Below are 24920 nucleotides of genomic sequence, written 5' to 3' on the forward strand. Positions count from 1 at the left end.
GAGTTTACAATAAAGAGCATCTTGTGTATTTCTGTGATTTTTATGTTTTTGTGCTTAATTTGGACCTATGGAATTTATACATGTTTGATTCGCTATTACGTTTAATTTGCATTTGTGTGATTTGTATACGGACTGTCCAGTGCGTAATTGATGATCATGATGATGATGTTGACTATATTAATGGTTAGACTTGGTTTAAAGTTTGAGTTTGGGATCGGATCAGGATTTTTGACTAGGTATTTACACTAGACTGTATTTCAGATATCCCCCCAATTCCATTCTGAATAGAACAAACAGAGGGACATTGCAAGGAAAATTTAGCAATCGAAGGGATCGCCGATCCTTGTGTCAATATTGTCTTCCGTGTACATGGATATCAGTAGAAAACAGAGCACAGACCACAAAGGTTTGAGCAACAAACAGAGCAGTAGCCTTGAACATAGTGTAGAGTTGAAGTTAAACTACCCAATATCAAACCTTCCATCCTTTCACCACATGTAACAAAAAGGGGGACCCCCCTACCCTCGTTATTGCTGAAAAGATCCTGACTCTGTACACACTACAGATATCTGCCTACACTGCTGGTCGTGAGTTTGTACACACTTCCGACATTGCTCCTTAGTTGATCGTGATTTTTAGGAAGTTTAGAAAACCAAATCAACAGATGCCATGTGTTTTTGTACGATAAAACATGATTGTGGGAACGTACACACTCTTGCAATAAACGGTCATGAATCGAGTGAGCTACATGATAATTGCATAAGTGTGTACCCAGATTTACACCAGGCACAGATTGATTTACAAAACCAGATTGTAGGCCTGAATTTAACCATAGGCTAAACAAATTGGAGCATTTTTACAATGCTAAATAACCGCTTCTGCCTGAAGGCGTTCAGAGTTTATCTCATAACACAAGACAACAGTAAGTTACATAACATTGTCGTATTAAGAGATGATCCTGCCCTAAGCATTGTGGGGGATTATGACCTCAGATACTCATGTCCCTTAATCTGACACACCCTTATCCAATATTTCTACTGAGGTTATTACGTTGTGCTTGGTAGAGAAGGTACCAAAAAAAATTAAAAAGTATATAAATTAAATTGTGAAGTTTTGGACAACTCTCTTTACCTTATCCCACGCTCCATGTAGTAAATATGGACATCACACCCAAGATCCCACCCCTACTTGTGTCAGATTGTGCCAAAACTCACATGGGGGTAAATGTATCAAGCTGAGAGTTTTCTGGCGGGTTTGAAAAGTGGAGTTGTTGCCTATAGCAACCAATCAGACACTAGCTATCATTTTGTAGAATGTGCTAAATAAATGACAGCTAGAATCTGATTGGTTTTTCAAACCCGCCCGAAAACTCTCAGCTTGATACATTTACCCCCATGGTTGTAGGCCTCTATCCACCCAACCTCTCAATAGAGCGCCATAGACTGTTCTGAGCTGTAGTCGAAATAAACCAATCGAAAATGGGGTTCAGGTAACGCAGGGGAGGGCTGTTTTTTTTTTAAAGAAATAAATACAAAAAGATTTATATGGTGCCCCTTAAACAAGGCTGCTCAAGGTCTTTGCCAAGTTTGTCCATTCTGTAAAAAACAGCACCGAGTATGGGGAGTGTTTACAATGTGCATTTCAAAAGATGTCATTTCATATTAAATGGACGTGACTTTTAGTATCTTCCCTGGATTCAACTAGAAACATCTATATTTCTGCTCATCTTGTATCCGGTAGCTGTCATTCTGCTGTCAGACGCTGCAGTCTGAGATTGAGAGACACAACAGCTGCAGACTACAATGAAACCTAAACGTTTAATCAGCTTTCCCCCAGTCCTTATATGCGGTAGCATTTACACTGGTTACTGGCTTAGCCTTTCATCATAGAACGTGTCTGCAGGCGACGTAGTAATTAAAAAATGTTCATTAACTGTACTTTATCGAATGAAAGACTCACATTAATATTTCACAAAATGAAAAACATCTTTGTCTGCCCTTGAGGGCGGTCTCATGTTCATTAGCGCTTTTTAAATGTATATTACGATGTTCTGTAATCTCATCCTCCTCACTGTCTTGGGCAGATAATATAGAGGATGGAAGGATATATGCCGTCAGTTGGTTTTCAATTACACATTTATTTTGCACAATCTTCAACGTCTTGACTATTCTGTGGCCACACAAAAGCAGAGCCCTGTCGTTGTACCTGTTATTACGGATGCGCATGATAAATTATGGCAAATTGCACTCCCTAGATTATTGCTCCTGATAATAGGTGACACAGACAGTGATGTGCTGATGGGGATGTTACACATTACATGTAGAATAGATTCTTAAATACGTATGAGTTGTATATGTAAATGGAAAAATAATAATATTTTAACGCAAGAGACGGAGAGTGGAGATACAAGATATATTTAATACCCTTTAATCATATAATGCTTACATATTAAATAGCGCTGTACAGGGAAAATGTAATAATTCACTAGTAACTACCCCAGTGGAGCTTACAGTCTATATCACATAAACCTATACACGAACGTTCATTTTGTCAATAAGCCAATTAAAACCGCAATCCTAGGAAAAAATCAGGTGTGGTTTTAGACCATAAATCACTGTGACAGGCTACAACAAGAATCTTGGTAATTGACATTTTCCTTTTTTTTTATTTCTTCAGACTGCTATTAAAGGATTCTGGGCTACCATAGCAACCACAGTCACAAGGCATATGATGTGGTGAGCAGAGAGGTTTGGGAACTCCCATTTGAGCTTTGTCTGCGCTCTGACATCCCCCTCCTTCCTCCTCTCTGCCATCACATGACCTGCTGAGAGCTGTGAGCCTGTGTCTGTGTAGTGTAGCAGACTGACAGTGTCGGTGTCTGGCAGCCGTTTTTTGCTTGCCAATCAGAGAGCTTTTGAAAAGTTGATACTGATTTGTTGAAGAACAGCTAAGAAAAATGAATATCAGATGCTTAAAGAAAATCTTTTATGTGAGATTGATGCTATAACCTATCAGTATGCTTTTGGAATTTTGTAGGTGTTGGCTGATCCCCTAAGGACCGTAAGTGTCCAGTGTGAGTGTTAGGCTGGGTACACACTAATGGAAATTTCTCATGATGAGATATCAATAACGATTTTACTAAAGACTGAAAGTCCCGATCAGCAGCCGAGTCCTGTGTACACACTATACACGTTTTACAAGATTTACCTTCAGATCTGTGCTCTTCATCTGTCATGATCATCGGCTGAAAAGATGGTGACTCTGTAAACTCTATGGAGATCTATGGACACTGCTAATCATGAGTGTGTACACACTGCAGAATTTGCCTGACATTGAACGTGCTATTTAGTCCGTTTATACAATCAAATCAAGCGATGTGATGTGCTTTGGACCGATAATCATTCATCGTGGGAGCGTACACACTAGTATCATATTGGGCCGAACAATCGTTTATCGTGTGATTGACCCGATAATTGGGTGAAAAAACCTGTAGTGTGTACCCAGCCTAAATGATACACAGGGGAATGCAATACAACTAGCTCCAGCTCATGCATTCCCTTGAATTAGACACAGTTACCACCTGAAATATCAGAGGTTATAGTGTGTTAAATATCTATTTGTATAGAGTAAACCCTGCTACCTTATCTCACATTATCTCTTCACTAAACATTAATTAGCTAATAGATATCTCCTGTCTATATATCAATTTATGGGAATCCTCAATGAGCGTGTTTGTTAGCTGACAACAGATGGAAGTGGACCTGCTCCTACTGTCTTGCTATATTATTCTATAATTAATATTTGTAAATTTTATTATTTTCTAATCGATATACATAAAGCTACCAAACACTAAAATTGATGTTTGTCCACTTTAAATGAAGACTCAGAATTTAGGGATCAAAATAAACCCAATTCAGTGGATATTCCTGGTATTTCAGAATATCTGCAAACCAATTGGGAAGAGTTTACAATACTGAATGAATGACATAGGACTCCTTTGTTTTTAAGGTCCCTGCTGTACCCCCATAATTGGGTGCTGCCCCTTGAGATGGAGAAGCAGCAGATAGAAGCTTATTAATGTACAAGATGCCGTCTACTGCTCCGCCAAGTCTGTGATACGCTGGGCGGGTGCTGGGATATGGTGCCACAGTGCCAGTTTAAGGAACAAAGGATGCCGCCCATCACCTACTGCCTGGTAAGATAAGAAGCAGCGGCGTGTGGGAGAAATGCCCAAAGGGGTGAGTGCCACCTCCTACGTGGGTGAATAAATAATCATATAATGTAGCAGTGTGGACAGGTAGTAAATGAAGCTTTAGTGAAAGTGTTGATTAATCCGCAACTGAAATCGTTTTATAAACCATCAACATTTATATTAGTGAAGAATGCATTATATAAATTCAGCTATAGGGTAAAGGGGGGGGGGAAGGCGGCCGGCCCAAACAGGGGTCAGACTGAGCTGCCCAGGTAACCGATGCCCCCCTGCCTCCCGGCCCAGCCCGCCCCTGGTATGGGATGTGTGTATTGTACCTGGTAATGGGGTGTGTATGGGTGTGTGTATTGTACCTGGTAATGGGGTGTGTATGGGATGTGTGTATTGTAGTTGGTAATGGGGTGTGTATGGGTGTGTGTATTGTACCTGGTAATGGGGTGTGTATGGGATTTGTGTATTGTAGTTGGTAATGGGGTGTGTATGGGATGTGTGTATTGTAGCTGGTAATAGGGTGTGTATGGGGTGTGTGTTTTGTACCTGGTAATAGGGTGTGTATGGGGTGTGTGTTTTGTACCTGGTAATGGGGTGTGTATGGGATGTGTGTATTGTAGCTGGTAATAGGGTGTGTATGGGGTGTGTGTTTTGTACCTGGTAATAGGGTGTGTATGGGGTGTGTGTTTTGTACCTGGTAATAGGGTGTGTATGGGGTGTGTGTTTTGTACCTGGTAATAGGGTGTGTATGGGGTGTGTGTTTTGTACCTGGTAATAGGGTGTGTATGGGATTTGTGTATTGTAGTTGGTAATGGGGTGTGTATGGGATGTGTGTATTGTAGCTGGTAATAGGGTGTGTATGGGGTGTGTGTTTTGTACCTGGTAATAGGGTGTGTATGGGGTTTGTGTTTTGTACCTGGTAATGGGGTGTGTATGAGGTGTGTGTATTGTACCTGACAGCCAGTCATCTTTCGCATGCGATCGCAGCTGCGATCATGTGACCCGCCCCCCTCACCCTGTCAGCTGATGTTCCCGCGCCGCTGAAGGGAGAAGAGCAGAGAGGCTGCAGAGATTAACTTTTGGGTAAGTAGACTGTAACCAGTTGTTTATATTGTTGCATATTTTTTGGCAGGCTGAACTTTCCAAACATCTTAACTAAGATAGAAGTATAGTAAAACATTAGCTTCGCTAGTTGAAAAGGTCCTCTGTGTGTGTGTGTGTGTGTAACCAGGAAGGGCTTCTCTTACAGCCTAGGGCTAACTTACAATCCTTAGAAGTAATGTGAAAAATGATAATATATTGCCTGTAGGAGTTGTGTTTGAAGAATATTTAGAAGAGAGTTGATCATTCTACGTTGTGTTAGATGTTTACATCACGTTGTGTTAGATGTTTACATCGCCAGATCACTTGGCTGAATGCATTATGGGAGCCCCAGAATCATATTGTCTGTACTTGGATTATATGAGAGAAGTCTGTTCTGTTCACCCTGTAGCATCCCGATTATTTAATATAGTTTCTGTCCTGTTAGAGTTTTAAACATTGGTGTTCAGAAATGCCTGGAATTCAGTTATTACACCGTTATTGGCAGGACCCGTAGTGGATGTTGAATGGGTATGTGTCATTTTTTGCTAATAGAACTTGAGGTGTCTTTGATTTTCATTGCAGAGTAGATTGTTATACACCAATTGTCTCAAACTAGCTATGTGACTTTTATAGGGGTGGCATAACTAATGAAATGCAAGAAATAAACTGTGACATTGTTGTGGCAAAATCATAATACTGTTACCTATAAACGTCTGCTTTAGCCATGTTTCAATATAGGTAATTATACTACATGGATGTTACTAAAGGTCCGTGATTGAGTGTGAAATGTCCCTGTGTAGGTGTTCTAAAACATACGGGCAAATCTAACTGTGATTCTGCGAGGATGAGCGTTTCTGTCGTGGTGACTGGTTACTCTGAAATCACAAGGAGTCTTTTGTTTATATACTGCACTAAGGTGCTATCTGTCCTTCGTGGACTGACCACTCCCCCTCTAGTGTCTGGTCCCGCCTCTATGATGGCTGACCACACCACACTTTGGCGGGCCCCTACTGTTGCATTCCCCGGTGGGCCCTTCATGCCCCAGTCCGACACTGTTGCCCACATCCGCTGCTCTCCTACAATGAAACTTACTGTGAATTTCTACTGATAAGTTCTGTAAAAGGATCTTTAAGTAAGTGAACCTTAAACCATGATCAAACCTGCAGACTGACAATTCACTTTTCTTAATAATCCCCACTTCTATTATTGCTGATATAGACAATATAAATGGCACATTCACAGCGGGAGAGGTTTGTTCTGCACTTTCAGAAATTACCTTTGATGAGATTCACATAGGAGAGGTGCAACTAGGATGGATTCATATAGTAACTACCAAAAGCAATGATTTATATATATTTATAGTTCCATTAACCTGTATGCATGATCTATTCCTGATGACTGATCACATGTAGAATGATTGCCATTATATTTACAGTATATAGTTATATATAGTAGTAATATATTGCCTCGTTTTTTGCTGCACTCACCACTCAAAGTCCCAGTGTGAGCAGAGACAGGGTTCGGTGATTGTCCGCAGATAGTCCTTTCCCAGCATGCACCTGGATCCAGGTCTGCGTTTTCGGTAGGTTTTCCTCTCTCCCATCACACAGAAATCCCTCTTAACAGAAGAGAGAACAATACAGTAAAATACTTGTGAGCTGTCAAGATTTCAAGACAACTCCAACATGCAGCAGTCTCCTCCTGCTTATTTCTACAATAGTCTCCCATTTAAATATTATATGTAAGAATTGGTCATGTATGTGGTAATCACAGTGCTTTTTTTGTAAGAAAAAATGTGCCGGAACTCACATCACGTAGTCAATCACTGTACACACACCCACAAATGTCAGTTGTGTAACGAAACATAACGGTCGCCGACCACAGTAAGCTCTAAGCACGCGACCTCATGACCAATCACAAGCTGAGCAGCGCCATAATCCGAGCAGCGCCATTACAACCAGCGCGGACGAAGTACGCATGCATCGGACTCACACAACAAGCGGCCCACATGCACCGTTTTAATGATTTTGCCGTCGACCTGCTACGCTCGACAGGGAGATTCAAGTCCACATCAAATGTTGAAAAGTTGCTTTTAAAACTTGGAAAATCCATCTAAAAAGGTGCCGGAACACAGTTCCGGTGCTTTCTATGACAAACAAAGCACTGGGTGTTCAAATGAAAATTGCAATTTAGGGATTTACTGATAAGGAGACCACGGGTTATAATTACTAAACTGCATGTTTGAAAATGTGGAGATGTTGCCTATAGCAACCAATCAGATTCTAGCTGTCACTGTGTAGAATGTACTAAATAAACCATAACTAAAATCTGATTGGTTGCTATAGGCAACGTCTCCACTTTTTCAAACCCGCAGTTTAGTAAATCTAGCCCACTGACATCCAAAATGTTGCTTTTGTTAGAGTTTTATTAAGAACATCAACTTTGCCATTGACTTATATTTGATCTACATTTAATATTTTTTTATACGTTTATTATATTTATTTGTGGAAGCGTTTAAAAGGCGGTAAGTTGTAAGCAATGCCAGAGTCATTAGTAAATAACTGTTGTAATCAGTGGGATGTACAAAGAGCATGTTGGCACAGTGGTGAGCATTGCTGCCTCACAGCGTTGGTGTCATGAGTTCGATTCCAACCGGGAGCCAATCTGTGTGGAGTTTACATATTCTCCCTGGGTTTCTTGGTAGGTCAATTGGCTACTGACTAAAATAGACCCCAGATTGGGTATGTGTTTTGGAATTTAGACTGTAAGCTCCAATGGGGCAGGGACTGATGTGAATGATTCTTATTCTCAGTTCAGAACTATATAAATAATAATTATTATTATGTCAGCTCCCTGGAAATAGAAATGTTTTTAAACAATCCAACTCTTCTTTAATCTACAGACTCTGTTACACTTGCAGTGAATCAGGAAGGAATATTCTGTGGTCAAAACATTTCTGATGCGATTCTACATCTCCTGGACCTATCATGAAAGGTTAAATGAATATTTTACCAACGTAATCTCTTGGCGGCTGTAATAACATTGCTGTGAGGAAAGAAGGTAGTGGGCGTAATCAATATAACACTGACAAACGAACATCCTTCAGGGAGGAAACCGGCGCTGGTTCTAATTGAAGTATAATTATGGAGCCGGTAGTTTCTTGTTGAGGTCACAGGTAAGATACAAAGAGTGTTTAATTCTATGAGCTCAGTAAATCCCAATGGGAAACGTTCTACATATGTACTTTCCAAGGTAAATCATGTGAATAATAGAAACATTTTTTTTTATAACGCAGTATGTTTTATTGTTTGTTTGTTGTTTTTATCTGAATGATATTAGTCATGTATGAGATTACTATTTTTGTTATGTTTATGCTCAATAGACATTAACAACATCCTAATAAACGTATTTCATGGGGAAAAAAAACCTGTTTGTATCATTAACACGTTTATTATTAACAGGTAACATGAATTCAATCATTTTTTATATTTTCCTGTGCGTTTTTTTGTGGATTTATAATCCACATAGGTATTGGACGTATCCTGCAGTGTTTTGTGTAGTACAGTGTTGGCTAACCTGTGACACTCCAGGTGTTGTGAAACTACAAGTCCCAGCATACCCTTCCAGCAATAAGCTGCTATCTATTGGTAAAGCATGCTGGGACTTGTAGTTTCACAACCCCTGGAGTGTCACAGGTTAGCCGACACTGGTGTAGTAGAACACAGCAGACCTAACACCCAATTTCAAAAACACACATATCTTCGAAACAAACTTATGATTAAATATTTTTGCTAGGATCTTTAATTCTCACCATTCCAGTCAGGTGAGTCTATTATTTAACACATTTGTTTATGAATCGCTCCCTATATTTATTCATTTTCTTTCATTTTCTATTGAGCCGGAGTCTACGTTTGTTTAAACGAAAGCAAACCAGCCATCAGTAGCCGATCTAGTTAGCGCCATGCAAAGCACAATGTTTATGTATCATAATTTTGTTGCAACTATCAAATCGTTATCACAGCATATCCAAGTCATGGTTCAAGATGAGCTGAATTCCTTTTGGGATGACAACTGCTTTCCTCAGTCCGAAATCCAACTAACACATTGTTTAGCCAATGGAAACAACGATACTATTTGTGATCACTGTTGCTCCACCAATAAGATACTTTTTGTTGTATGTTTTACTGTAGAAAATGAGTGAAGTCATTGTAATGCCATTCACTGGTCAGTTTATCACTTTAAAGCATTTTTCACCTTTAGTTGTCTTTATTGTTTGTTTGTTTTTGTATTTTATTTCCATGCTACATTCTGGCGACATTTTCATAAAACACAAAACATAACTATAAAAACACAATAATTCATTCTAATGTTGCCACATTTTGGTGAATGTCTGCCCCACAGACCAAGGGGTAAATGTATCAAGGTGAGAGTTTTCCGGCAGGTTTGAAAAGTGGAGATGTTGGCTATAGCAACCAATCAGATTCTAGCTAACATTTTGTAGAATGTACTAAATAAATGATAGCTAGAATCTGATTGGTTTTTCAAACCCGTCGTAAAACTCTCAGCTTGATACATTTACCCCCAAGTCACCAACTCTGATCAATAAGTAAACTTCTCTGCTAGCGGCAATGTACGCTGTGACATACTTTTTAAACACCCCTTGCTTATTTATATTCACAATTTAAATAAAAAATCTAAACATTGCAAAGTATCTCTTGTCAGAGAACGTTATAGGAACTTATTTTAAAACTTCATAAGATCACATACCAACAATATCATTTATTTTTTTGCAGTTTAAATCCCACTTTATTAAGGTTTTCTTAAATCTAAAAGTCGTTACACATTATTCTAATATAATTTTGTGATTTGTATTTTATTTGTTCAAAAGTGTTTCCCCAATAATACTTGAAGTAATTGCACCTTTTCTGATGCAATCCTTTTCCCAGTGACTTGATTTGTGCCCAAGTGCAGCACGTTGCCTTTTAATGGCCTTCTCAGAAATCAGATAAGTACTAAAGTGCTTACATTGGAGGATTTGCCATTTAAAAGCCTCAGCTGATAGACTAATGGCACTAACAGATACGCGTATTATTATAAGAAGGTGAGATCCAGACAGAGACGTAGATATAATCTCTGTGTGTGCGCTTAATTGTGCTATTTGACCTTATATCTAACAAGAACAAAGAAGAGCAGTGAAAGATTAGCTTTTAGAAATCCTATAGAAAAGAAAAATACTGTTTAGCAAAAATCATTAAAGAAATAAATTGTTATTTATGAAAGCGAAATCCCTCAGTGTAGACTGTGTGATTAATGTTAACAGGACAATGAAAAATATCAATACGTTACAAAAATAAATACACATTTAACAAATAAATACAAAATTCACATATAGTTATAGCAGAAGAGATTAGGAAGGCAGCAGGAATCTGCTGCAGAATTATGTTTCCTAACAAGAATTGGGTTCTGCCGTAAATTAGAATATTACTAATAGAATGTAAATAATAGTTTACTTGCAATTGTCAACTGTGCCAAACTTTTGTCCCGACTGCCAGGAATATTAGGAGTTATGTCTCGCTCATCATGGTTAGTGGATACAGTGAGCTCCTCCCACTGGTGCATGCAGCATTATAAGGGAGAGCAGAGAGAATGGGTGTGGCCTAGTGTTTCAGCATGGTAAGCGCATCCATTAGTGCTTCAGAATGCTAGCTGCGCCCCTTAGTGCTTCAGCATGCTATCCACGCCCCTAGTGTTTCAGAATGCTGCACACCCCCTAGAGCTTCAGCATGCTAACCGCGTCCTTTAGTGCTTCAGAATGCTAGCTACACCCCCATGTGCTTCAGCATGCTAAATGCATCCATTAGTGCTTCAGAATGCTGCACACCCCCTAGTGCTTCAGCATGCTATCCGTGTCCCTTAGTGCTTCAGAATGCTAAATGCCCCCTTAGTGCTTCAGAATGCTAACTGCGCCCCTTAGTGCTTCAGCATGCTATCCACGCCCCTAGTGTTTCAGAATGCTGCACACCCCCTAGAGCTTCAGCATGCTAACCGCGTCCTTTAGTGCTTCAGAATGCTAGCTACACCCCCATGTGCTTCAGCATGCTAAATGCATCCATTAGTGCTTCAGAATGCTGCACACCCCCTAGTGCTTCAGCATGCTATCCGTGTCCCTTAGTGCTTCAGAATGCTAAATGCCCCCTTAGTGCTTCAGAATGCTAACTGCGCCCCTTAGTGCTTCAGCATGCTATCCACGCCCCTAGTGTTTCAGAATGCTGCACACCCCCTAGAGCTTCAGCATGCTAACCGCGCCCTTTAGTGCTTCAGAATGCTAGCTACACCCCCATGTGCTTCAGCATGCTAAATGCATCCATTAGTGCTTCAGAATGCTGCACACCCCCTAGTGCTTCAGCATGCTATCCGTGTCCCTTAGTGCTTCAGAATGCTAACTGCGCCCCTTAGTGCTTCAGAATGCTAGGCATGCCCACTAGTATTTCAGCATAATAATCATGCCCTTTCGTGCTTCAGAATGCTGAATGCCCCCCAGTGCTTCAGCATCCTAATTGCGCCCCTTAGTGCTTCAGAATTCTAGCTACACCCCCATGTGCTTCAGCATGCTAAATGCATCCATTAGTGCTTCAGAATGCTGCACACCCCCTAGTGCTTCAGCATGCTATCCGTGTCCCTTAGTGCTTCAGAATGCTAAATGCCCCCTTAGTGCTTCAGAATGCTAAACGCCCCTTAGTGCTTCAGAATGCTAGGCATGCCCACTAGTGTTTCAGCATAATAATCATGCCCTTTCGTGCTTCAGAATGCTGAATGCCCCCCAGTGCTTCAGCATCCTAATTGCGCCCCTTAGTGCTTCAGAATTCTAGCCACGCCCCCTAGTGCTTCAGAATGCTAGCCACGCCCTCTAGTGCTTCAACATGCCAGCCGCACCAGTTAGTGCTTCAAAATGCTCTACGCCCCCTAGTGCTTCAGCATGCTAACCTCGCCCCTTAGTGCTTCAGAATGCTAGCCACGCCCCCTAGTGCTTCAGCATAATAACCACGCCCCTTAGTGCTTCAGAATGCTGCACGCCCCCTAGTGCTTCAGCATAATATAACCTCGTCCTTAGTGCTTCAGCATGCTGTACGCCCCCTAGTGCTTCAGCATGCTAACCTTGCCCTTTAGTGCTTCAGAAGGCTAGCTACGCTTTGTGACAAGAGGTGGGAGAGTGGGGGGTCCTTTGTGACAAGCAGTGGGAAAGGAAGAATCCTATGTGATAAGGGCAGTTAGTAATATTCCCATGTAACAGGAACTATGGAACTGGTAGGTTGATGCACGTGTGGGGCATCAGGGAGGTAGAACCACCCTGCTGCCCACCACCAATGGCTTGAACAACATGCTTACTGGTATACACCCGGGTGAGAGCTCAGCCAGCTCATCCTGATTGAGCAGCAGCAGTATCAGACCCTATAGAGCCGCACTGAGTCAGTGGATGAGTCAGTGGATCTCTGGAATCACACACAGAGTGAGAACTGAAGAGAAGTCACTGAGACAGCGAGCAGGAGAGGAGAGCAGAGAGCCAGCCAGGTAAGTCTGTGCTAATCAACACTGAAATATATTCTCATGATATATATATTTTTTTTGGAAAGAAACACCTTCCCCAGCTATATTAGTCTGACCCCCAGCTCCATCCTGCTGTATTGTCAGGTGTGTTTGTTATAGCTTGTAACACTTGTTTAAAATGCTGCTTATATGTTATTACAGATAGATGTCTCTTTGATTAAAAGTATTGTTGTCTAAGATAAACTTAATATGTGGCCCTTCTAAAAGTTAGAGGGCCGACCATGATGCTCCTGAGATATTTCGGGGTGTCTATCACTGTGCATACATACCATAGGGGCCCATTTATTATAGAATGAAAAGCTTTATCTCTGGAAGAATCTGGGTATTATTGTTGGATTAGTACTTTTTTTTACTTAGGAAGAATAGAACGGGGTGAGATACCATAGCGTACCCCAATATGGACCCGCTCTGGGCACCATACTCATGGCGCTATCTGTGGCAGTCTGCTCCTTTCAGCACCATATTATCAATGGACAGCTCACTGCCCATATGGAATAAACACGGGTGAGAATTTTTTGCACTCAGCCTTTACTTATCGAACTCCCACAGTTTCAGTTTGGGGGAGGGACGGGGTTTTCTATTTGACTTGAAGAGCGGAACATGTTCATATTAGAGGAGCGAAGGGACTGAGATTATATGATAGAAATATTTAAATATACCAGAAGTATCACCAGAGTTAAGGCAGAATTTCTAAAGGACTTTGTGATTGGAGGGAGGAAGATTATAAGGGAATATAAGGATGAAATCATCTGCACATAGGGTGATAAATCCACATAATTGCCTCCCAATAATTGTGGGGGGGACTCGTAAGGCAAAAATATTCTAGAATACATGGAACAAACATAATAGTAAAATAACAAACAAATAAAAAGCAAAAAAATAAAAAACCCTCCCAAAATAAAGCAAAATACACCCAAAGAAGGCTGATTAAACAGATCTGTAAACTCAATTCTGCCGACAAATTCTGCTTTCCGTGTTTGAAATTTGTGTCGTTTACTAAAGTAATTTAGTACATTTTGTAGATGTGGGTGGAATTAAATTACAGCATTTATTTTAATCTTATTTTAAAAACCACATATGTTCTGTAAACTCTCACGTGTGAGACAGAGATTGTGGACAATATTAACAAGCAAAGCAGAGCAAAGCCAGTATTCTACAATGTGTTGCTGACCTGAACACCAGATGATATTTAATATCGAATTGTGACATTTATTGAGCGATGTAAACAGACATACAGCAACAAATTAACACAACATGCTGTGCTGAACAGCGCCCAAGATATCAATGAATGTCCTGATTACAGTTGGAGTGAACTTTAAATCACATTCTGTGTTACACTGCGGTTCAGATGATATAGAATATCAGAAGGTTACAGACTAATATAATTAAAGCCACTTTGTTTCAATGGAAAATATAGGATGATAGTATCTGTATGTTGCACTAATTGATGAGCCGGATGATTTAGATGCTTCCATAAAGACGTACCTATCTGTATATGCAGTTTCTGTACAATGATGGCATTTTAGTTTCAAAGGTCAAATAAAAAAATATATAACATAGACCCAATAATTTGGGTGCTATATTGGGTATACATGAGAGAGGGTTACAGGTCTAACCTACATAACGACTAGTTGGAATTAAACAGCAGCATTAAACAAAAACTTTTCTTACAATCCAGCAATGCTGAGTATAATTAATATGGATTCTGGGATGAGCGGTGTGAAAAGCTGGACAGGTAATTATATTTCGTTAGCTGTTTCTCTGACTGATTCCAGAGAGTACAAAACCTATACTGTGCACTTATTTTTTTATTTTATTTTTTCCAAAAATAGCCCGACCAGCAGACCAGTGAACACAGCGCCAGCTGGGTGCTCTCTAATGGATTATGTACAAGTCAAGCGCGGTACGCGGGGAGAGAAATCTAGGACGGCATAAACAATAATGATTATTTTATCATTCTAGGACACATAAATTTCATGACGAATCATATTAAACATATAAGTTGCAATTAACCCTTTCTATCTACCTCAAGGGTCCTGTTATAGTTTATAAAGTGTCAGCACTTTTTTAAAGGCAATATATTTTCTTTTTGTGTTGTCATTGGATATGTTTTCAAGTTGAGATCTGTTAGATTTAGCTCAATAAAACGTTGTGTATTTCTTTCTGATGTAAGCGTGCAGTGGCTACAATATTGCTCGCACAGGACCGGTGCCAGTAGAAATGAGTTTGCAAATACTTTGCAAACTGAAACATGTGTTGTTGGCTTACTACTAATGAGCTAAATAATATAATTACTAATAACATTATATTTATCTACAAAAGATGTTTGGGATCTTAGCAAAGAACAGTCTGTGGATACAGATGGCCTGGAAACCACTTTCCAGGAGGCCCCCCAAGGTATCTCTATAGTGTGTTGAAGGGACAACGGTAAAAATTGAAGCGCCCCATCATCATCATCATCATCACTATTTATTTATAAAGCGCCACTGATTCCGCAGCGCTGAACTCATTGACATCAGTCCCTGCCCCATTGGAGCTTACGGCCTAAATTCCCTAACATACACACACAAACAGAGAGAGAGAGACTAAGGTCAATTTGTTAGCAGCCAATTAACCTACCAGTATGTTTTTGGAGTGTGGGAGGAAACCGGAGCAGATGGAGGAAACCCACGCAAACACAGGGAGAACATACAAACTCCACACAGATAAGGTCATGGTTGGGAATTGAACGCATGACCCCAGTGCTGTGAGGCAGAAGTGCTAACCACTGAGCCACCGTGCTGCCCCAGAGTAGGACCCAATATATGGATCTGGCTGTAGTACTCCCGCCTGACAGCGCGTTATCAGACTGCATTGTTTCCTGCGAGATTATGCAACCGAAGACCAACTTAACTGGCCCCCCGCGCCAACTCTACACATGGAATCCATCTCTGCGGTGTCCCAATTTCTACAGGGGCCTCAACGACTCAGACCTTCAGAAAGAGACTACACTATACAGGGACGACATTTGTAATATTCATTTTTCAAATTACATGGATTTGGACAGGATTAAAAAAAAAAAAATCTAATATATGTATTATGAACAGTTGGCAACATTTTTAAATATTTTCCAGGGACAAGGCTGAGCCGGAGCACTCACAGAACGTCCAGCGGACCTCTGAGTTTCTGCAATCCTCATCACGTCAAGTTAAGTTAACGCTAAGTGCTTTTTTTTGGCATTTTAAATAGTCCTTTGAATAAATATTAACTTACAGAACCGAGATAATCAGAACAGATTGTTGGCAAAAGTTTCCTCCAGGATTTTACAAACACCCCAAGATATAGTTATGGCGAAGGGACGCAGACTAACAATTATAACACATCCCCAAATGGCCAACATGGGCAAGAGCAAGATTTTGGAACGAAAAACATCATAGGGACAAACACGGGATGTTGATGGGAGCTAATCCAACCTTACTTCACCACATCACATTATAGATACGCAGGGTATACATATAACATATATACAGCACTGGAATAAATATCTATACACTACGTTTTATAATAAACATAAGGAACTCATGTTGAGTTGGATGCAATTTCCGTTAGACGTATCTAAACTGATCATCATCGCTATCGGTTTGTAACTTGTGATCAAGCAACCGCAAGCTTCCTGGCATCTGTGCGCTTTAGTCTACATAAGTTGCATACACTCCAACGCCCTTATACGACCCCTCCTTTCCCCCGATCCGGCTCTTTACTCGCAAGGGGCCACAAGCGCAAGATGCAACACAGCCTACATATGGCGGCCAACGTAACTGGTGCATTGTGGGCATGCGCAGAAGTATAAATGTGTTTTATAGGCAAAAAAAAACGCTTTTCCATCCAAGCCTACATTAGCCTTCTCAATGTGTACGAATGTTCAATGAATGAATCTGTGGTTATAACTAGGGTCTATCTCTTTCTTAGTATCTTTTGAAAAATATTTCTTGGCCTGGGGCATTTCAGACACCCATAATCCTCTCCCCACCGCTAATTTACCAGGATCCACAACTGTATAAAGACAGCAGGAACGGGATACCTGATTGTGCAGATGCCAGTTTTCAAAGTCGTTCTCGCTGCACTTCCGTCCGAAAATAGATCTATAGTCCACCTTCACCAGCTGCCACTCCGACAGAAGACTGAAGTGTCCGAAGACTCTGCACAGAAAACAAAACAAAATCACAGACAACAATCAAAACTCTAAACACATTATTTTTCTTATTAAGTGTAACGAACAGTTTTATAATAAATCAGAATAAAAGTTTTGTTTGAAAAGCTGACGCTCCGATTTAAGGCTATAAAGTTCTTTACATTTCAGCCTTCGTAGGATTGAAAAGGACCAAGGATCGATATTACTCTTGTCTCCAGCAGTTTAATATGAGTAAAAGACTCTTAGTTCTTAATCCTGGTAGATCTGAAGGCAGCAACAGCCGAGAATACAAAACATTCACCAGATTAGGCCTTGTGAGAACACATAGTTCCTGTGACTCATAGCAAAGTGTAAACAGGACAATAGAGGCGATTCTGAAAATGTTGCTATTTAAACCACAGTTGTGGTTGTTGAACTACAAGACCTAGCATGCCCTGCCAGACAGAGGCAAGATGCTATAAATCTTACTACGGTTAAAATGACTTTAAAATATCTACAGGGCATACACACAATGCCTTTTCAGACTGTATAAACTGTGAGCACTATAATGGCATTACATAAAGGGGTGTTTGTATCTTGCTCTACCCATCTGATTTGTATCTTGCTCTACCCAACCGAAACAAATCCCTTTGAAATGATATACAACATGTTATAGTAAAAGGGTCATATATTAAATGTCACTGTATACGTTGGTCAGACTTCAAGGACTATCAAAGTGTGAATGAATGAAATTAAACCTAATATAAGAAAGTTTAAATGCAGAATAAAAAAACAACAATAAGGTTAGCCCATTGGACAGACATCTTTTTATACACAACGTACGACAACTACATTGGCAGATACTGGAAGAGAAGCTTTGCAGATAGACAGGAATGTGATACCCGAGGGGTTTAAATAATAACTTTAACCTGAAATATTTCTATGAGAACATTTCTGCCCATGTGGTTAGTAATGTTATGTTCCCATGAGTATATATATATATATATATATATATATATATATATGTCTGTTCATATTTACCTTTGTTACAATGTATTCAGTCTTTTGAGTGTATTATCTGGGTATATTTATTTACTATTTACATTAGTGAGTGAGCATTGGTTGTAATTTTCAATTATCGTTACTAAATTATGCATAAGGTATTATGGGGTTGATGCATTAATAATATGCGGTACCAGCACATATGCAACACTGCAAATTGCAATGATGCATATTTAAGTACCACTACAATGCACCATGCCAAGAATACTCTGGGAGCCCCGGCGATGTGACCCCTGTGGTGCGCTTAGTGTGTCCTGCTTACCAGCAGCTTAGCGTTGCCGGTGATAGGAGAAGAGCTGTGCGTGTGCTGGAACGGAGAGGCTTCAGCAGAATCTCATAGGAAATGACAGGTAGCGCCATCCTGAGATGGAATTACCTGTCTGTGCAATGCAAAGCTTGTCAAAGCTTCATGCATTGCGGAACTTCATAGTCCCCATATTAGTTTATGGGGACTGAGATGCTGCACGGTAATTCATCATCATCATCATCATCATCATCATCATCATCATCATCTATTTATATAGCACCACTAATTCCGCAGCGCTGTACAGAGAACTCACTCACATCAGTCCCTGCCCCATTGGGGCTTACAGTCTAAGTACCTTAACATACACACACACATAGACAGACACACTAGGGTCAATTTGTTGTTAGCAGCCAATTAACCTACCAGTATGTTTCTGGAGTGTGGGAGGAAACCGGAGCAAACACGGGGAGAACATACAAATGCCACACAGATGAGGAGGCCATGGTCGGGAATTGAACTCATGACCCCAGTGCTGTAAGGCAGAAGTGCTAACCACTGAGCCACCGTGCTGCCCAAGGTAATTGCCTAAATGGAGAAGATTTCTGCCATATCTCCTCCGTTAGGCATGTGATATGTGATACAGAGGAACTAAACTTAAAAGATGTGGAAAAAGCCGTTTCCACATCTTTTAAGTATCATATCAGCTTAATGCACAGACCCCTATGTAACGGGGACACCTAATCAACGTTCTATAAGATAATATCATATTCTTTAATTATAGCAATATTATTGCAAGTAGCATATAGCTTTAAGAACTGGTAGTATATCGCTATAAGAGACTATTTATCTGTTATGAATGGTCAAAGAGAAAACTCTGCTGTGAATGGGTTAAGTTGTCGGGTGCGGTGATACAGTGACTAGGTGACATCATGTTTGGTTGAATCCAACATAAATATATCCACTGTGCTGCTTGTAACCATATCTGACAAAGGGACTTGCTGTCCTGAAAGGTCATGTTTTATTCTGTAAACTCTGCTGAATTAATGTGGTAATTGCTCTATCTTACTTGTCCACTTTCCTGGAATGTCAGAATCTCACGATTTCAGAGTAGGTCTCCCGGAGTCCCGGGAGAGCAGACTATTCTCCCGCATCCTGCGATTTGCAGTGAATCGCATCATATTGGCTCCACCTCCCCCATTAAAATTATGCTTTTGTGTCATTGCAGGGGTGGATCCAAACTGTCATGATTCATTCCTCCCCCCTCTGTCCTCACATTTCACCTCCCCTCCGGGATTTCCCAGAGAGAAAGAGTAAAAAGTTGGTAAGTGTGCACTATATGGAGCTGTTTGCTGCATGGTGCTGTGTACACTGTTTGCGTTTCAGCCTTTAGACACAGGTATCTGGCTAAATGCAATAACTAACAACTATAACTTGCTTATAGTATACGTATAGTCCACAGAGCCACCTTTAGAGTTAGGCAGAGTCCATCTTAGGCACGGCGAACAAATATATCCTAATTCTGAACTTTTTTCACCCAGCAGTCTGTGTCCCTCTATCTAACACCTGATTCCCTGTTATATTTTTACCGCTAACAGCAGGTGGTTGGAAAAGACCAAGAAGTAGAAAAAGAAAATGTAAATGATAAAAAGTAAAGACAATTAACATCCATCCATTTCTGTGTTGCCCCCTGAATGCTGCTGCCCTAGGCATGAGCCTGGTTAGCTAACACTCTAGATGCGTTTATAGCCGCCGGACTAAAGTCTTGATAGAATCTTTTATGTGGATCACATGGGAGATGTAATGAAAAAGTAGATTTAAGACCAGTAGTGCAACAACAGGGGACGAGATTTATCTGCGCACAGTCCAGACTAGATGAATTAAATGTCCCAATACAAAAGAAATAAAAACCTTTATGAATTAGATATTATTATCTTAAAGCACATAAACTCATGTACCCCATAACGTACGTCCATCCCATAGAAGTATGTTACTAGTAAACCCCCACACACATAAGTCATGATGGCAGCGGTCAGACACCTGAGATGCCTGATGGTATGATCCCTTCTGGGGCTGCCTAGTGGCTGATTCTCCTGGTATTATCAGACCAACCACCCTGTTACATTTTCTTGTTCAAAACTAAGGAAAAACTAGGGAAAATCCAGAAAAGAATAAAATGCAAAAAAAAAATCTACCCCAATAACCCCCAGCCCCAACCCCCAACTTCTACTGCACTTTGCACAAGGAAACTTGTGATTACACATAGTGGGCTATCCACGGGAGTCATATATGTACAGTAAACTAAAGGGTTAGCTTGAGAAAAAAAAATCCAACCTGTCATATCGAGTCCTATACACTGTACAGTATTTTATTATTATTATTATTATTCATTTTTATTTATAAGGCGCCACAAGGCGTCCGCACCGCCGTCAGGGACAAATAAAATACAATACAATGGGAGACAGCACAATACAGTAAACAGTAAGCACAGTAACTCAGTAAGCTCAATGCACAGCTAGACCGGGCGGGGAAGGGGGAGGGAGGATCCACAAACGACGGGGCCCAAGAAGGAGGGCGCGGAAGACAGGGTGACCCCCAGAGGGGAGGAGGGAGCGAGAGTGGAAAAGGGGTGGAGGACCCTCGAGGAGGAGGGCTAAGTAGCTGGAGAGCAGAGTTAGAAGTGGTGGAAACAGGAGGAGAGATGGCCCTGCTCAGAGGAGCGTACAATCTAAGGGGAGGGGTGGACAGACTGAGAGACGCAGAGGAGAGAGGGAGAGTAGGGGGACAGAGGCAGAAGATAAGGTAGGAAGTCAAGTGGGAGACAGAAAGGCTTTAAGATAAAGGTGGGTTTTTAGGGCCTGTTTGAAACTGGACAGATTAGGGGAAGTTCTGATGGAGGGAGGGAGCTTGTTCCAGTGGAGGGGGGCAGCGCGGGCGAAGTTTTGGATACGCGCGTGGGAGGAGGTTATAAGGGGGGAAGAGAGGCGACAGTCAGAGGCAGAATGGAGAGGGCGGGATGGAGCATGAATAGAGAGGAGGGTGGAGATGTAGGGCGTAGTGGAGTTGGCGAGGGCCTGGTAGGTGAGTGTGAGGAGCTTAAAGAGGATTCTGAAGGGAAATGGGAGCCAGTGAAGGGCTAGGTAGAGGGGGGAGACAGAAGAGGAGCGGCGAGAAAGGAAGATAAGCCTAGCTGCAGCGTTAAGAACAGATCGAAGGGGATCGAGATGAGAGTGGGGGAGGCCAGTGAGGAGGAGGTTACAGTAGTCCAAGCGGGAGATGATCAGAGAGTGGATAAGGCATTTGGTGGCATCTTGGGAGAGGAAGGGCCGAATGCGAGCGATGTTACGCAGCTGGAAGCGGCAGGATTTAGCGAGAGAGAGGATGTGGGGGCCAAAGGAGAGAGAGGAGTCGTGGATGACACCAAGGCAGCGAAGTTGGGGGACAGAGGAGATAGGGGTGTTGTCGACAGTATGTGGAGTATTTCATGCTTACATTACTCTATCCTGATGTGCTCCACTGATCACTTGTAATATTACATAACAAACTACTGTTCAGCACAAAATAGCAATGTGGCTGCATATTATTGTCTGTATGACATGTAAGGAAATGTTGTGGAAAGTCTGATTAATTGGGCAATGATCACCATTATGGAATGAGGGAACGTTACAACTGTCCTACATTGTAATGTGCTACAAATTGCTTTCCAATCTGCCAGAGCAAAGTTATAATGTGTATATAACAGCCACTCTTCTTTTGTCTTATGATCTGAACAAATAACAGTGACAAAATTCACTGTGGCAGACTTGCTAATACATTACCATTGTCCTTTGTTTGTTTATTCAGGCTGCTATTACTGATTTATAGATCTTAATGGTTTCCACATGGTTATGTGACTACCATGGCAACCACAGTCACATGGCAGATGTATTGCGCAGAGAGGTATCTGCAGAGAGGTATCTTCACTGTAAAAGTCTTCCCCTCTTTCTTCTCTTTCTGCCACCACATGACCACGGATGCTTTCTATACAGTACACAATGCTGAGGATACAGCCATACTTTTCTGCCCTCCAGAGAGATTTTGAAAAGGACATAACACTAAGAAATAGGACTACACGATGCATGCTTAAAGGTACTTAACTTGCTAATTAAATAATAAAAAGGCTATGTGGGATTGCTGTGTTAAAGTATTGTATTTTGTAAAGTGTGTAACACAATTGTATATCAAGGTGATACTACAAAAATCTTTCAAAGTGAAAAAAAAATATGTGTGCAGTCACCTTTACACAGCGTCATTTACATCACAACTACAAAATTCTAGACTACTATAAATGCATTATCCTCTATCACTGTTTCTGCCCCATCAACACCTATGCTGCTGTTCCTGTAATATCTCCACCTTCACCATCTACAGCCACTATCTCTAACATAGCTCAGGCAATAATTACACCATCCTAGACCACAAACATGATATCATCTATCTACAGCAGGCCTGGCCAACATGCGGGTCTCCAGATGCTGTGAAACTACAAGCCCCAGCATGCTGTGCCAGAAAATATCCTGACAGGCTACTAGAATACACATGTAGTTTCACAAGACCTGGGGAGCCGCAGGTTGGCCAGGCCTGATCTACAGATATATCAAACTGCGCCTTCTACAACGGCACCATATTATACAATAGGATCGACAGGTTCGACTTTGCAACTATAATTACAAACAGCTGCACTGTCTCTAAGAGCAACATCAACAACTAGAATTCTCTGGTCAACTGCAATATGTATATTTATACAATCTACAGGTGCCCCAACCTACCAACCTAGATCATCCATCCATCACTGACACATATGACACAACTCAATCTATAATTACACCCATATAGGCCATTGTAATTGCATCATCTTCCACTACAACATCAACAGCTACACCATCTTTCACCGCACCACCAACAACTACGCCTTTCCGGGCACCAATAGTTGAATTGTCCTTACACCATCTACAACAATGATGGTCAATAGGGGTCCAGCAAGCCGCTAGTGACCTGGTGAGCCCTTCACCGGAGTCCCCAGCTACTCATTCACAACACCATTAAGGAGAACACCAACTATATCTACACCGATCCATCTTACACGACTATACTTGTCCTCACCTAGACCACTACAGCCGCACTATTCCCATAGTTTATTGTTACATATTTGTATATTACATCTTAGGCTCCACAATGCCGGTTTTGCATTCTCAGAAGCTTATACGCAGTAATTAAAATATAGAAGATACTGCAAGACTAACACATTATACGCCTGCTTTACAGAAGCACTTCAGACACAGTAAATCAGATACATGAATTCATTATTGAAACGACAGTATACAAGAATGCGGTTCCTTGTTATACGTACATTGTATGGAGTTTTAATCTGTGAGAAGGTCAGCATCTCCTAATAATATCGCTATGACAACCTCTGATGAAACATCGCAGTAAACGCGTGCATCGCAGAACGTGAATAGACAGCAGGAAAAATGATATTATGAAAGCATTCCACAGATGACACTGAATAATGACCTTTGGGCATCAAGGTAAAAGCTAGAAATATATTGATAAAGAAATTGCCTGTGGGTTTTATTAATCTAATAAACGCAGCGCAATGCTTCACCCCTCAACAAAGGCTAAACCGCTATCTTAAGTGCAAATAATTGAAACTGCAGCTGAGAGAACAGGACTAGTACAGTGTATATGTACATAATATCCCTTGTTTTATCAGATATCATTTATAGGTTTATTGTACTCCAGTGCCTCATACCTCTCAGCTCTTGCTATTCACTATTAGGGACAGAGGGGATGTGGCTGAAACACTTTGGGGTCATTCGATGTCCACTAGGGGCATGTATAGAACTTGCAGAGTCACCATCTTTTCACCTGATGGTTATGACAGATGAAGAGCACAGATCTGACGGTAAATCGTGTAAACGTGTATAGTGTGTACACAGGAATCGGCTGCTGATCAGGACTTTCAGTCATTGGTAAAATGATTAACGATACGGCATCAGGCAAAATTTTCTGTAGTGTGTACCCAGACTTAGATAGCTGCTGCTCTCCCACAAAAAGGAGGTGGTGCAGGTCCAAACAATGAATTCTGGGCAGCACGGTGGCTAAGTGGTTAGCTTAGTTCATGAGTTCAATTCCCGACCATGGCCTTATCTGTGTGGACTTTTTATGTTCTCCCCGTATTTGTGTGGTTTTCCTCCGGGTGCTCCGGTTTCCTCCCACACTCCAAAAACAACATACTGGTAGGTTAAATGGCTGCTAACAAATTGATCCTAGTCTGTGTGTGTGTGTGTGTGTGTGTGTGTGTGTGTGTGTGTGTGTTTGTGTGTGTATTTCAGGGAATTTAGACTGTAAGCTCCAATGGGGCAGGGACTGATTTGAGTGAGGTTCTCTGTACAGCGCTGCGGAATTAGTGGCACTATATAAATAAATGGTAATAATAATAATAATCAAAATATCAAGTGGAAAGTGAGAGTGCAATATATCTAAATTTCTAAACAATTATCCAACAAAGAGGGCCTAAGTCTTCCTCGTCTACA

General features: G+C 41.1%; 1 protein-coding gene across 2 annotated transcripts in view; it reads right to left on the bottom strand.

Moving 5' to 3' along the window:
- The window catches only part of SORCS3 (sortilin related VPS10 domain containing receptor 3), a 502293-nt gene that overhangs the window by 77382 nt on the left and 399991 nt on the right, over positions 1 to 24920 (bottom strand). For both annotated transcript variants that reach the window (XM_075215733.1, XM_075215732.1), the window contains 2 exons: positions 16950 to 17067; positions 6772 to 6902 (listed from right to left, as the gene is read on the bottom strand). In XM_075215733.1, coding sequence (XP_075071834.1) covers positions 6772 to 6902; positions 16950 to 17067 — 249 coding nt within the window. The remainder of the gene's footprint in view (positions 1 to 6771; positions 6903 to 16949; positions 17068 to 24920) is intronic.

Source organism: Mixophyes fleayi, chromosome 6, assembly GCF_038048845.1.
Source record: "Mixophyes fleayi isolate aMixFle1 chromosome 6, aMixFle1.hap1, whole genome shotgun sequence".
NCBI classification, from domain to species: Eukaryota; Metazoa; Chordata; class Amphibia; order Anura; family Limnodynastidae; genus Mixophyes; species Mixophyes fleayi.